The sequence below is a fragment of the Oncorhynchus mykiss genome, chromosome 11 (assembly GCF_057628025.1).
Source record: "Oncorhynchus mykiss isolate SJ-2025 chromosome 11, ASM5762802v1, whole genome shotgun sequence".
Classification (NCBI taxonomy): Eukaryota; Metazoa; Chordata; class Actinopteri; order Salmoniformes; family Salmonidae; genus Oncorhynchus; species Oncorhynchus mykiss.
The window spans coordinates 14,325,475-14,340,000 of record NC_143032.1 but is presented as its reverse complement, the minus strand read 5'-3'; the positions used below and the strand labels follow the sequence as shown (position 1 = coordinate 14,340,000).

The following is a 14,526-nucleotide window of genomic DNA, read 5'->3' as shown; positions in this document are numbered from 1 at the left end:
GTCATTTTTTATTATTAATATTATTATTTTTTACCAGAAATGACTAAGAATACAGATTCATCTTCAAGTCATACATAATTCAGTGGGCATAGTTTGGTCTGTTATGCCCACACACTAATGGTCAACAAGGCCTTGAGGGGAAAATGGGGTTGAATGAATAAATGAAAGAACCCGTTGACTTTTCAAGCTCCTGCCTGATGGTTAAACCCCCTATCTTCAAGCTAACGTTTGTCAGGCCATTTACATGGAGGGGTGAGGGGTTAGGAGTTCAGAGGACTGTGGCACAGAGATAAATGTATGGGCGTTATCAGGGGCTGCTGTTTAGGCAGAGCAAAACACAGGAAGTGGGAAGATGACGTTGGCCCCCTCCCCACTTCAACACACACACACACCCGACACCTGATGGGGTATCTGCTCCCAGCATGCTAGACTGAATTTACTAGATTTGACTGAATTGACTAGAATTTGGAGCTTGAGGTTTGAATGTGACGTGCTGATGTGAGAAGCACCATCCCATTGAGTTGACCTGCCCTACAACATAAGCTTCTGAAGTTCTCCTGATGAAGTAGTGTTGTTGTGAAATCTAAGCGGCTGTAAGTCTGCTGTCTGCATGATAGGGATGCACCAGGACAGTAGTCTGCCTGCTCGGTAGATGCAGCTTTCTCATGCACATGGAATGAAGAGGTGTGGGCAGGAAACAAAGACGTTTGTGTGTTGGTAGCTCAGTGCTCTCTAGTGTCACAGGATGTCAAAGGATGCGGATGAATTCTGTTTAGAAAATACTAGGCGATACTAAGTTGTTACTTTGCATAGAAGTGTTATTTTTCACCACCCTATTTAGCATTTTCTTAACACTCCAAAAAAGAAGCTTTGGGGTAAGAAACTCAAAGCACTCAGATGGAGTGGGCTCTATTCATTCTATTTCTATCTGCCACCTTCCTTGTGAATGTTCTACTGTACTGAATCCATCCAGCTCTGGGCTGATGTGCTGGAGCTGTCCATATGACTGGCAGTGGAGCGGCCATTTTGTTGCCGGAGCATCAAATGAAATGGGGCCTGCTGTTGTGAGCCGGTTGCCAAGGAGATGCACCCCAACCCTATGAGGGGCCTGGTGAATAGACTGAGCCAGTGAGTAGTGGATGGTGCGCTTTCACTTGCTTTAACTCTTTACAAGACAGTGAGGACATTAAAGTGTGCTAGAAGAGAAGGAGAGAGAGAGAAGCTGCGATGGTAAGGAGGAATGCCCTTGGTGTGACATTGCACAAGAGCAGGGAGCAGCATTTTGACGCTACAGCGCCCCCTGTCCACCCTTTGTGCTGGTGCAGTGGAATTTTTCAGTTTGGATGAGAAGAGACCTGTTGAATCATCAACCCCCACTGTCACAGTCTGAGGAGTTCTGTCTTTCTTTTTCTGTCTCTTTCTCTCGCTCTGTCTCTACTTTTTGTTTTCTCTCATAAGAACACTATAAATCATCTTCATAAGGTGTTGTATTTTTACTCTTGGTGTAATGTGAGGTCTGAGTGCCTCAGAGCACTACAATGTCCTGAGGATTCATGCAAATGACACATTTCTTTAGATTATTAGATTATTATCTTCCAGCATAGATAACAAGGTATTTTGTCACATGGTAACCTCAGGTGCTGATCAAACATCAACCAACTTGATAGACTGTGGAAATGTCTTGTAGGCAGGACAGGTGAATTGAGGAGAGTGTCTGAGGTGACACAAAGACAAGTTGGCTTCATCCAATCTCGCTGTGCTGACATGGAAGCTTGGCTCTCTCGGGATTCGCTGTGGCCGGGGGTCAGAGTCCAGGTGGATGCGGCTGCTGCCTGTCAGGTCCCCACATGGGCGGCCAGCTCGCTGCCTGCCTGCTATTTATAACTCAGGCACTGACGGCAGAGTGAAAGCCGAGACCTGTGCTGCCTACCCTGCGCTGGCTGACCTTTCCTCTCTGATGCTGGCGAATACACACAGTTTTACACAGACAAACACACTTATTGACACTGGCACACACACAGACGTACGTAGTCACTCTTACGCAAACACACGTATACACAGACATAGCTATATCGCATATCCATGCACACACACTATCAAAGTTACTCACAAAAAAGTTTGCCCACACAATTGCACAATCATGCCCCCATCTTTATTCAAGCAGCAACTTGCCAACACAGATGTATGGGTACAAAGTCACACTCACTGACATGTTAGCACACACACTGAAATGTTAGCACACACACTGAAATGTTAGCACACACACTGAAATGTTAGCACACACACTGAAATGTTAGCACACACACTGAAATGTTAGCACACACACTGAAATGTTAGCACACACACTGAAATGTTAGCGCACACACTGAAATGTTAGCGCACACACTGAAATGTTAGCGCACACACTGAAATGTTAGCGCACACACTGAAATGTTAGCGCACACACTGAAATGTTAGCGCACACACTGAAATGTTAATACACACACTGAAATGTTAATACACACACTGAAATGTTAGCACACACTGAAATGTTAGCGCACACACTGAAATGTTAGCACACACACTGAAATGTTAATACACACACTGAAATGTTAGCACACTCACTGAAATGTTAGCACACACACTGAAATGTTAGCACACTCACTGAAATGTTAATACACACACTGAAATGTTAGCACACTCACTGAAATGTTAGCACACACACTGAAATGTTAGCACACACACTGAAATGTTAGCACACTCACTGAAATGTTAATACACACACTGAAATGTTAATACACACACTGAAATGTTAGCACACACTGAAATGTTAGCGCACACACTGAAATGTTAGCACACTCACTGAAATGTTAATACACACACTGAAATTTTAGCACACACACTGAAATGTTAGCACACACACTGAAATGTTAGCACACACACTGAAATGTTAGCACACACACTGAAATGTTAATACACACACTGAAATGTTAATACACACACTGAAATGTTAGCACACACACTGAAATGTTAGCACACTCACTGAAATGTTAGCACACTCACTGAAATGTTAATACACACACTGAAATGTTAGCACACTCACTGAAATGTTAGCACACACACTGAAATGTTAGCACACTCACTGAAATGTTAATACACACACTGAAATGTTAGCACACTCACTGAAATGTTAGCACACATACAGAGGCCCAATGACTGGCTACTGATGCAGGGCTCTGTGGGCTAGGCCCGTCAGGGATGTGCTGATGTGTTTGCCAGGGTCTTAGTCCTCCTGTCCCCCCTCCCTTCACACACGCACACACACACACTCGCACACACATTTCCTTAAATCAACCAATGGCATTTGACCTTTCACCAGACAGATTAGAGGGGGAGGGGGGAGAAAAAGGACTCCTGTATGGTTGTGACCCCCCCCCCCCACCACCATTCATCACTCTTCTCCTAGCTCTGCAGTTATCTTTGACCCCTCTCTCAGTTTAGACTAATGTCATCAGCTTCCGAAGAACACATTCAAGTCACATGTATCTTGATGGAGTTAGTTAACAGTTCACTTTGCCTGAAACCACTCCCCCAGCTATACATTGTCCCCTCCTCCCTCTCTACCCTCTCTTCCTCCCCCATCCCTCACCACTCCCCTGTCCTTCCCCCCCTCCCACCATAGATAACATGACTTCCTGTGCTGATAGTCAGGCCTTTCTTTTAGAACTCCTGTGTGACAGCTCATCTCTTCTCTTTCTCTCTCTTACCGTCTCGCTATCCCTCGCACATCTCTATCCTTCCGTTCGTCTTTCTCCCTGTTTCACTCTGTACACCCCTCCTTGTCTCCCTCCTTCTCTTCGCTCCCTCTCTCCTTCCCTCCCCCTCTCTCCTCTATGTGACATAGCCCGACAGCTGAAATGTTGTGTAGTGAAGGGGTGTTGGAGGAGGGAAGTTAGCAGCAGCAACAATGGCTTCCAGAGGACACCCTCTGTCTAAACAGGCTTATTTTGTGGTCAAACATCCACCACAGTACGAATAAACATCATCTATGTTCAACTGCATAACTATAACTGAATGACACAAATATAAAAATAAATAGCTGAACTATCCCTGTAAATGTTTCTAGAGAAGACAATTTGACATATATACTGAACAAAAATATGAACTCAACATGTAAAGTGTTGGTCCCATGATACCAGAAATGTTCCATATGCACAAAAAGCTTATTTCTCTCAAATGTTGTGCACAAATGTGTTTACATCCCTGTTAGTGAGCATTTCTCCTTTGTCAAGATAATCCATCCACCTGACAGGTGTGGCATATCAAGAATTTGATTAAACAGCATGATCATTACACAGGTCCATCTTGTGCTGGGGACAACAAAAGGCCACTCTAAAATGTGCAGTTTTGTCAAACAACACAATGACACAGATGTCTCAAGTTTTGAGCGAGCGTGCAATTGGCATGTTGACTGCAGGAATGTCCACCAGGGCTGTTTCAATTGTTGCATGTTGCGTTTCTATTTGTGTTCAGTATATGGAAAGGGCTCCACCGAAGCCTTCATTACCGTAATGGAGATGACTGCCCTTCATGGTACCCTCACGACCCTTTTCCCTGGTCCGGAGTTAGGCCTTTATATGGGCCTGCTGAGTCGGCTGGATAGTTGGAGCAATTTAAAGACTATTACCATTGTTCTCCATCCTCCCAAGTGTGTGTGTGTGTGTTGAGCCCAGCTTCCCAACCTGGCAACCCTCCATCCACACTGTCTCTTCAGTAGATCTGAGCCTCGCTGCAAAGTACAGGCAATGAAATCAGTGGTGTACTGGATACTACAAGCATGTTACAAAGCAGGATCACTGAATTAGCCAGCAAACTTTTCCTCAACGACCATGGTAGCCAGTCTATTTCTGCTCTCCTGTCAACTCCTGACTGCATTGTCATGATAATGAAGTAGGCTAAAGCACAAACCGATCGGTACCTGGCTTGTTTTGTTCTGTTCTGACGTATTTTCCTGTCTGTCTCCTCCCTGCAGACATATGAAGATCCATGACAAAGACCCGGCTGGCGTCGTTCCCACCAGCCCCCCCTTGCCCACCAAGAGACGCCGCCCCTCCGCCAAGAGGAGGTCAGCCATGGACGAGGACAAGGAGCGAAGCGACGAACCGGCCAAAAAAAAGGTAACACGCACAGAAAATCACACACATACTTCAACACACTGTCGAATGTGTGCACACATCTCCTCTAGTCCATCGCATTACATTTCCATTGAAGTCATTAATATTGTTACCTCTGTGTGTGTGTGTCCAGGTGCTAGAGGAGAGTGTGTTGGAGGAGGTGGGTTCAGGCCAGGGGGATGATGAGGTGTTGCCGTGCCCGATCTGCTTCAAGACCTTTGGCTGCAAGTACGACCTGGAAGTCCACATGGACACACACCCCGACACCACGCTCAGGTACTGGAGCCACACACACACACACACACACACACACACACACACACACACACACACACACACACACACACACACACACACACACACACACACACACAGGAAGTACATTGATGGCATAAATGCAGTACAAGTCTCAACAGGTAGCTGAAATGTCACAGTGTTACTAAATTGAAACTCTACATGACCAAAAGTATGTGGACACCTGCTCATCGAACATCTCATTCCAAAATCATGGTCATTAATATGGAGTTGGTCCATATTTTGCTGCTATAACAGCCTCCACTCTTCTGGGAAGGCTTTCCACTAGATGTTGGAACATTGCTGGGGGGACTTCCATTCAGCCACAAGAGCATTAGTGAGATCGGGCACTGATGTTGGGTGATTAGGTCTGGGTCGCAGTCAGCTTTACAATTCATCCCAAAGGTGTTAGATGGGGTTGAGGTCAAGGCTCTGTGCAGGCCAGTCAAGGTCTTCCACACCAATCTCAACAAACCATTTCGATATGGACCTCGCTTTGTGCATGGGGCATAATCATACGGAAACAGGAAAGGGCCTTCCCCAAACTGTTGCCACAAAGTTGGAAGCACAGAATCGTCTAGAATGTCATTGTATGCACACTAGAGTTAAGATTTCCCTTCACTGGAACTACGGGGCCTAGCCTGAACCATGAAAAACAGCCTCAGACCATTATTCCTTCTCCACCAAACTTTACAGTCGGTACTATGCATTAGGTCAGGAAGCGTTCTCCTGGCATCCTCCAAACCCAAATTCGTCCGTCGGACTGCTAGATGGTGAAGAGTTATTCATCACTCCAGAGAACGTGTTTCCACTGCTCCAGAGTCCAATGGCGGTAAGCTTTACTCCAGTCCAGCCATCGCTTGGCATTGCGCATGGTGATATTTTTCTTGTGTGTGGCTGCTCGGCCATGGAAACCCATTTCATTAAGCTCCCGACAAACAGTTATTGTGCTGACGTTGCTTCCAGAGGCAGTTTGGAACTCGGTTGTGTGTTGCAAACGAGGACAGACGATTTTTACATGCTATGTGCTTCAGCACTCGGTGGTCCCGTTCTGTGAGCTTGTATGGCCTACCACTTCGAGGCTGAGCCGTTGTTGCTCATAGACGTTTCCACAATAACTGCATTTACATTTGACCGTGGCAGCTCTAGCACGGCAGAAATTTGACAAACTGACTTGTTGGAAAGGTGGCATCCTTCTTCAGGCCTTTTTTTGGCCAGTGTTTGTCTATGGCGATTGCATGGCGGTCTGCTCTATTTTATACACCTGTTAGAAACAGGTGTGGCTGAAATAGCCAAATTCATTAATGAAGGGATGTCCATATACTTTTGTATATATAGTGTATTTTGGTGACAATCAAATCAACAGTTAGAATTGATGATAGAATGTGGGGTGATAAATCCCCAAATCCATTCTGGCTCTGTCCAAATGATGTTGCCACAGCAACCAAAAGGCCTGTGTCAACAACAGAACAGGCTAATTAACAAGTTAAAATGAGGGTGACAGTAGTGGTCATAAAGGCCACCAGGATCAGGGGTCAATGTTATGGTCACATACCAAATGACCTTTGCCCTCCCTCTACCCTGGTCCTATGCACCTGGTGGTCTCTGTCCATCATACTGCTAAAGCCTGTCTCGGTGGCCTCTTCCTCATTGGAAGACATTAACTTCGGGGCACTGATGCTGTGGTGCAAGGCCCTGAGGGTTAAAAAGTGGGGAGTCAGCAGGGAGGCTCTCCCCAGAAAGGGAGGGATGGAGGGAGCAGGGATAGAGGGAGCCAGGTTGGAGGAGTGAGGGTGGGGGGTGGTTTAATGAGTCACAGAGGGGAAGCGTCGGGACGTGGTCAGCTCGACAACGGAAGGGGGGAGTGGGTCCGTTTCTATGGAGGCATCACAATCTCCAGATCACCATAGCGACTCAACTCCAACCGCAACTTGGGTTGAATGGCTAGCCGCTCATAACTCACACATAGGAATGTATTTGTCTGAACTGAAAAGAAGACAGATGCAGCCTTTCTGTAGTTGAGTTGAGCAGCAATCTTATTATTGTAGGAAGTGCTGCAAATGTAGCCCTAATCCCAGTTAATCACAAGAGTTGAGACGGCCAGGTAAGAGGATATGGTTGCACTGGCTGGCTTGGGTACCTCTTTGTACACGGTTTCTAAGAAGCTGAGAAACGACGCATTCGGCTTGCAGCGACGCACACACACACACACACACACACACACACACACACACACACACACACACACACACACACACACACACACACACCGTATTGTGGCAGCGCCTCCATTCTAGTGGAGGAGGGTAATTCTCTGGGCTTGAGCCAACCTCTGTGCTATTAGACAGCTCTTGCAGATCTGTGTGAGAGACAGAAAACACACACACAGGCTTTCCCACAGATGTACACACACACATACTTTCCCACAGATGTACACACACACACACACACACACACACACACACACACACACACACACACACAGTTTTTCTCACACACAGGCACCCACAATGAATGTGTACACAGGTTACCCACCACACACCCACAGTAGCAGGCACACAGAGGTGTGAAACCACGGGAGGGATGAGGGGTAAAAGTCTAAAAAGTATTTGGTTTAAAACATACTTAAGTATCGAAAGTAAAAGTATAAATCATTTCAAATTCCTTATATTAAGCAAAGCAGATGGCACCATTTTCTTGATTTGTATTTATTTATGGAAATCCAGGGGGACATCATTTACAAACGGAGAAGTAGGGATGACCAGGGATGTTTGGTTGATCAGTGTGTGAATTGGACTTTTTTCCTGTTCTGCTAAGCATTCCACATGTGACCTGTACTTTTGGGTGTCAAGGAAAATGTATGGAGTAAATGTACAATATTTTCTTATGGAATGTAATGAAGTAAATGTAGTCAAAAATATAAATAGTAAAGTACATATACCCCCAAAAACTACTTAAGTAAAAATACTTTAAAGTACTACTTAAGTACTTTACACCACTGGGGGTGGGTGAGTGGGATGAGGGGGACTGGGTGAGTGGGATGAGGGGTGAGCTGGGTGAGTGGGATGAGGGGGACTGGGTGAGTGGGATGAGGGGTGAGCTGGGTGAGTGGGATGAGGGGGGTGGGTGAGTGGGGTGGGATGATGGGGGCTGCGTGAGTGGGATGGGGGGAGGGGAGCTGCATGAGTGGGATGAGGGGAGGGGAGCTGTGTGAGTGGGATGAGGGGAGGGGAGCTGCGTGAGTGGGATGGGGGAGGGGAGGGGAGCTGCGTGAGTGGGATGAGGGGAGGTGAGTCTAGGCAGGGATGAAGGTGGGCCATGAGGCGCTCAGACACATTTGGTCCTTCCTTAGGTGTGTCTCTGTATACACGTCCTGATAAAGCTGTGTGCAATCCCCTTGGACACCTCGCCACACGGTGGCCAATAAGAGGGCTGGCCGTGGGAGACACTGAGCCGTGGGAGACACTGACACTGTCCCTCTCAGCGGCTAACGAGGCCCGAGCCAGCACTGCCACAGGCCACGCTGGGAGTTATCCACACAAACAATTTGATTTATAAAGTGTGTTTCTTGCACCAGACTACAATGCAGCACTACATGAGTACAAGTACAGTTAAAAACAACAACACAGTAGATATTATATCATATATAATATTTTATAAACTGGGTGGTTCGAGCTCTGAATGCTGATTTGGCTGACAGCCGTGGTATATCAGCCCTGATATCACGGGTATGACAAAACATGTATTTTTACTGCTCTAATTACGTTGGTAACCAGTTTATAATAGCAATAAGGCACCACGGGGGTTTGTGGTATATGGCCAATATACCACGGCTAAGGCCTGTATCCAGGCACTCCGCGATGCGTCATGCATAAGAACAGCCCTTAGCCGTGGTATATTGGCCATATACCACACCTCCTCAGGCCTTACTGCTTAAATATATAATCTTTCTATGTCTTGTCTCTAGGTGTGACCTGTGCTGCCTCTCTTTCCGGACCCACCGCGGCCTGCTGCGGCACAACGCTGGCATCCACAAGCAGCTGCCCATAGACCCCGGCGGACAGCCCTTCATCCAGAACAACCCCTCCATCCCCTCTGGCTTCAACGACCTGGCCTTCATTGACTTCTCCTGCCACAAGTTTCCCCACATCGCCCAGGTCAGAGGAGAAATGATGGACAGAATCACGTTGCTAATGCTCACAATGCTACTGATACTGATACAACACATTGTTATGATTATGAAACTGATACTGGTGGTATGTTGGTCATCTATCACAGGAGATCTCAGTCTGCTCTTCCACACTCTAACCCCCTGTCTGTCTCTCCAACAGGTCTGGTGTGAGACCAACCTCCGCCGGTGCACCAGCAAGTTCCACCGCTTCGTGTGTGAAGCCTGCGACAAAGGATTCCCCTTGCTCTCGGCCCTGGTCCTGCACAAGACCACCATTCATCAGCAGCAGCCGTCACCCACAGGGAGCGCCCAGGAGCCCCCCGCAGCCCAGGAGAAGCCGGCCCCTCAGCAGGCCAGCTTCCTGGAGACCCTGGGTCTGCAGCACATCTCCCAGGTCAAGCTTCAGCCTTCGGAGGATGAGGTCCGACAAGCCCAGCTGGACAGCATCCGGGTCATCCAGGTGGAGCCTCTGGCCTCCACCTTGCCCCAGGAGGTCGATTCCGCGGCTGTGGGATCCCTCGGCTTGGTGGCGGCCTCGTCCCTGCAGGGCCTGTCCCAGAGGGAGGCCCTCAGCCTGCTCTCCCTGCAGCCTCTCCCCACAGGCTTCCTCTTCCACCCAGGTGGTGGTTCTACGATCAAGCCTGTGTGTGGCGAGGCTGGCCTGATGGAGCTGGCTGACATCCAGCAGATCCTGAAGGTGGCCTCGACCGCCCCCGGTCAGATGGGCCTCCTGCCATCCCTGGCCAAGGCTCCCCACTGGGGAGTGTCCAGCCAGGGCCAGGCGGCCGGCTGCAAGCTCATGCCCCCACTGAAGCCAAAGCCCATGGTGGCACCACGCTCCAGCCTGGCTGCCTCCACGCTGCCGCCGCTACAGAGCACCCAGCAGGCCTCCCTGGGCTGCAACAGCCCCAGCCTGCCCCCGCCGGCCAGCCAGCTGCTCAATATGCCCCAAGAGTCTTCGTCATCGTCCTCCTCTTCCTCGGGCAGCCAAGCCTCCCTGGAGAAGATGCAGATGGAGGCGGACTGCATGGGCGACGCTCATATGCCCAACGACTCGACAGAGCTTCAAATCAAACAAGAGGAGGGCCAGGCGGCCGGAGGGAAGAAGGGGGCAGGGGGTTCCAACCGCGGCGGCATCAAGGCTTCCTACCCCTGCCGCTTTTGCGATCAGGTGTTTGTTTACTCCGGGGTGCTGCAGGCGCACATGCGCTTCCACCTGGGCATCCTGCCGCACCAGTGCAACATCTGCGACTACGTGGCGCCCGACAAGGCCACCCTTATCCGCCACCTGCGCACGCACAGCGGCGAGCGCCCCTACGTTTGCCGCGTCTGCCACTACCCTTTCACCGTTAAGGCCAACTGCGAGCGCCACCTGCGCAAGAAGCACATGAAGAACACAAGGAAAGAGATCGAGAAGAACATCAAGTACGTCTCGTCGACCACTACCCAGGATCCCTTGGAGCTGGCCTCCGCCGGCGACACCGCCTGCCGTTTCTGTGGTGAGGATCTAAAGAGCTACCGGGCTCTCCAGATCCACCTACGCACCCACAACGGCTGCCAGCGTAAGCCCTTTGAGTGCCGGCGGTGCGGGGCGGCTTTCTTGGCCAAGAGGAACTGCATCCACCACATGCTCAAGCAACATCCCGAGGTGCAGGAGCGGGAGATCGAGGAGCACATTGCCACCCTTCTCCCCGCCATCACAGCCACCACCTCCAGGGCCAGCTCCGGCAGCCCTCTGGCTCTCAATGGCCTTACGCCCACCCCCAGTGCCACCATGCAGACGGTCAAGGTGGAAGATTTCAGCATCTACTCCTCCTCCGGTGACTTGGATCAGCCATTGGACTTCTCCAACAAGAGCCGCGGGGGGGGTGGAACCAGCAGCGGTTCAGGGAGCCTAGCCGGTTCTCCTGGGATCAAACTGGAGACGGTCAGCCTGGTAGCCTACGACTGCTCCATGGAACCTATTGACCTGTCCATCCCCAAGAACCTCAACAAGAGGCTGAAGAGAGACGCCACCGCTGTTGACACGATGAGCGTGGAGCGCAGAGAGATCAAAAAGGAGCTGCCCTTCCCCAGTGTACTGGACCACCTCCCCTCAGCAATTCAGCTGGACAAGAGCTATGAGGAGAATCTGAAGACCCCCCAGTCTGGCTCTTACCAGCTCCCCCCAGTGACCATCTCCCCGCTTCTCATTAGTACCCCTACTGCCACAGGCCGGGCGCTCCGTCTCAAGCCCCTGCTGCCCAAACCGACCTCTTCTTCCTCCTCCCTGAAAGAGCTTCCCCCTCTGGCCTCCATCGCCCAGATCATCTCCTCCGTCTCAACGGCTCCAGATTTGCTCAAGAGGGAGCCCACGCCGGATAACAAGGCTGGCGCCGGCCTCAACGGCCTTCAGACAGAACCGGAGCGTTTAGTTGGGGGCGACAACAGCTCTGAAGCCTCAATGGAAGAGCTCCCCCTAGAGGGCTCGTCCAGAAAGCGCACTAGGAAGAAGCCAGCGAGCCAGGCCAAGACTATAGCACCTGCCCATGTTCCCACGCCCGAGCAAAACACAGACAGCGGCATGGACCTGGAGTCCAGTGGGGAGTTTGCCAGCGTGGAGAAGATGCTAGCCACCACCGACGCTAACAAGTTCAGCACCTACCTGCGGACGGGTGCGGTGGAGCTTGGAAGGAGGGACGAGGGGAGACAGAGCCAGGGAGAGGAGAAAGAGTCGCCTCCTCAGTCTGTGCCGCCCCAGTCCAAAGGAGGGAAGAAGAATGCCTACTCCAACTCAGTGCAGAAGATGACCTGTCCCTTCTGCCCCCGGGTCTTCCCCTGGGCCAGCTCCCTGCAGAGGCACATGCTCACACACACTGGTAAGCCATATGGAAACAGACACAGATGGGATAACTCCCTAAATACCCAACACACAGTAATGTTGAAATACTGTGTAAATAGCCTGGTTGAAACAATGCAATGATACCTGAAAGATACTGTTCAGTAATGAAGAAAAACATATATTTTATACAACAATTACAAGATGGTTCTTAATTTGACAGGTTTTCTAAAGGGTCTAACTGCTTGCATTTAGCATATTTACAAATTCCTGTGGGTCCACAACATGTCCCTAATACTTCTAATGTGACGTTCAGTCTTCTCTAATGTGCTGTCGGCTACAGGTCAGAAGCCCTTCCCCTGTCCCAAATGTGACGCCTTCTTCTCCACCAAGTCCAACTGTGAGCGCCACCTGCTGCGCAAGCATGGCGTGACCAACCGCTCGCTGCGCCGCAACGGCCAAATGTCCAAGAACAAGGATGGCGATGAGGGATCACACGACAGCGCAGGTAAGAAACTGTGCTGTAATGTACTGTATTGTACTGTAATATACGGTCTGATCTATAGGTTACCATTCTGTATATATCTGTAATTTGGCAGTTATTTTTGTGTGTGTGTTCCAGAGAGTTCTGAGAATGAGCAGACTGCAGGAGAGGCTCTGGACCTGAGCAGCATGGACCCCGATCAGAAAAGCTCTGCATCCGAGTCGCCCAGCGCAGACCAAACACCAGATACTGCTGAGCTGCTGCTAGGGGAGATGGAACCGCAATCCAACAACAACAACATTGAAAATGACGACAACGACGATTCGCAGAGCAACAAGAGCTTGGACCTCAACTTCGCCAGCAAGCTCATCGACTTTAAGTTCTCGTCCGAAGGCCAGCAGCCCCAGACCTCCCTGGTTGGAGATAAGGTGGTGGTGGTGGCCGAGCCAGATAGAGTGACGGCCGCCCAGCAGCAGGACCAAGAGCCCTCCAAGTACACCTGCAAGAGGTGCAAGAAAAACTTCCGTTATGCCGCCACCCTGGCTCGCCACGAGAAGGCACACTTGTGTGAGACTGCACCCCCCGAAGAGGCTTGTGGAACAGAGGAGACTGGGCCTGCCCCAGAGGATCTCCCCAACACTACTACAACCACCGCCGAGGAGGAGGATCAGGAGGAGGGAGAGGGAGAGAAGGAGGCTCCGGAAAGCGAGGGAGTGGGCAGCGTGATGGACAGTGGTTCAGAGGAGGAGGAGAAGAAGGAGGAGAGAAGTGACGAGGAGGGGGCAGCAGAACCAAAGAATGATGGAGATGCAGGCAGAGGGTCGGGGAGCAAGGCGGACAAGAGGAAGAAGATCTGTAACGTGTGCAGCAAACGCTTCTGGTCACTGCAGGATCTGACAAGACACATGCGTTCGCACACAGGTACTAGTTGATAAAAATAAAATAAAATGTGTGTATATATATATATATATATATATATATATATATATGCCCCCCATATATATATATATGCCCCCCACTTTATAGATTTTATTTTTACCCACTTTTTCTCCCCAATTTCGATCTTGTCTCATTACTGTAACTCGGGCTCGAGAGGCTAAGGTCGAGCCAGGAGTCAGGAGAAACATGACCCGCCAAACCACGCTTCTTAACACCTGCCCGTTTAACCAGGAAGCCAGCCACACCAATGTGTCCCACCAACTTCCACAGAGTCCCATATGTATATATGTGTATGTATGTATGTATATGTATAAATGTATGTATATATATATATATATATATATATATATATATATGTATAAATGTATGTATATATATATATATATATATATATATATATATATATATATATATATATATATATATATATATACACACATACAGCCACCAATTGTGCAAGTTCTCCCACGTAAAAAGATGAGAGAGGCCTGTAATTTTCATCATAGGTACACTTCAACTATGACAGACAAAATGAGGGAAAAAAATCCAGAAAATCACATTGTATGATTTTGAATGAATTTATTTGCAAATTATGGTGGCTATATATATATATATTTATGTATATATTTTTTATATATATATGGATAAAAACTGGATACATTTTTTT

General features: G+C 49.1%; 1 protein-coding gene across 4 annotated transcripts in view; it reads left to right on the top strand.

Annotated features, from left to right (window-relative positions):
* The window catches only part of LOC110535307 (ras-responsive element-binding protein 1), a 72,265-nt gene that overhangs the window by 53,926 nt on the left and 3,813 nt on the right, over positions 1-14,526 (top strand). For 2 of the 4 annotated variants that reach the window (XM_036934932.2, XM_090189468.1), the window contains 6 exons: positions 5,012-5,156; positions 5,287-5,429; positions 9,415-9,604; positions 9,779-12,476; positions 12,780-12,944; positions 13,059-13,841. In XM_036934932.2, coding sequence (XP_036790827.2) covers positions 5,012-5,156; positions 5,287-5,429; positions 9,415-9,604; positions 9,779-12,476; positions 12,780-12,944; positions 13,059-13,841 — 4,124 coding nt within the window. Of the gene's footprint in view, positions 1-5,011; positions 5,157-5,286; positions 5,430-9,414; positions 9,605-9,778; positions 12,477-12,752; positions 12,945-13,058; positions 13,842-14,526 lie in introns of all 4 variants that reach the window. The other 2 variants (XM_036934931.2, XM_036934933.2) reach the window with 1 other exon arrangement.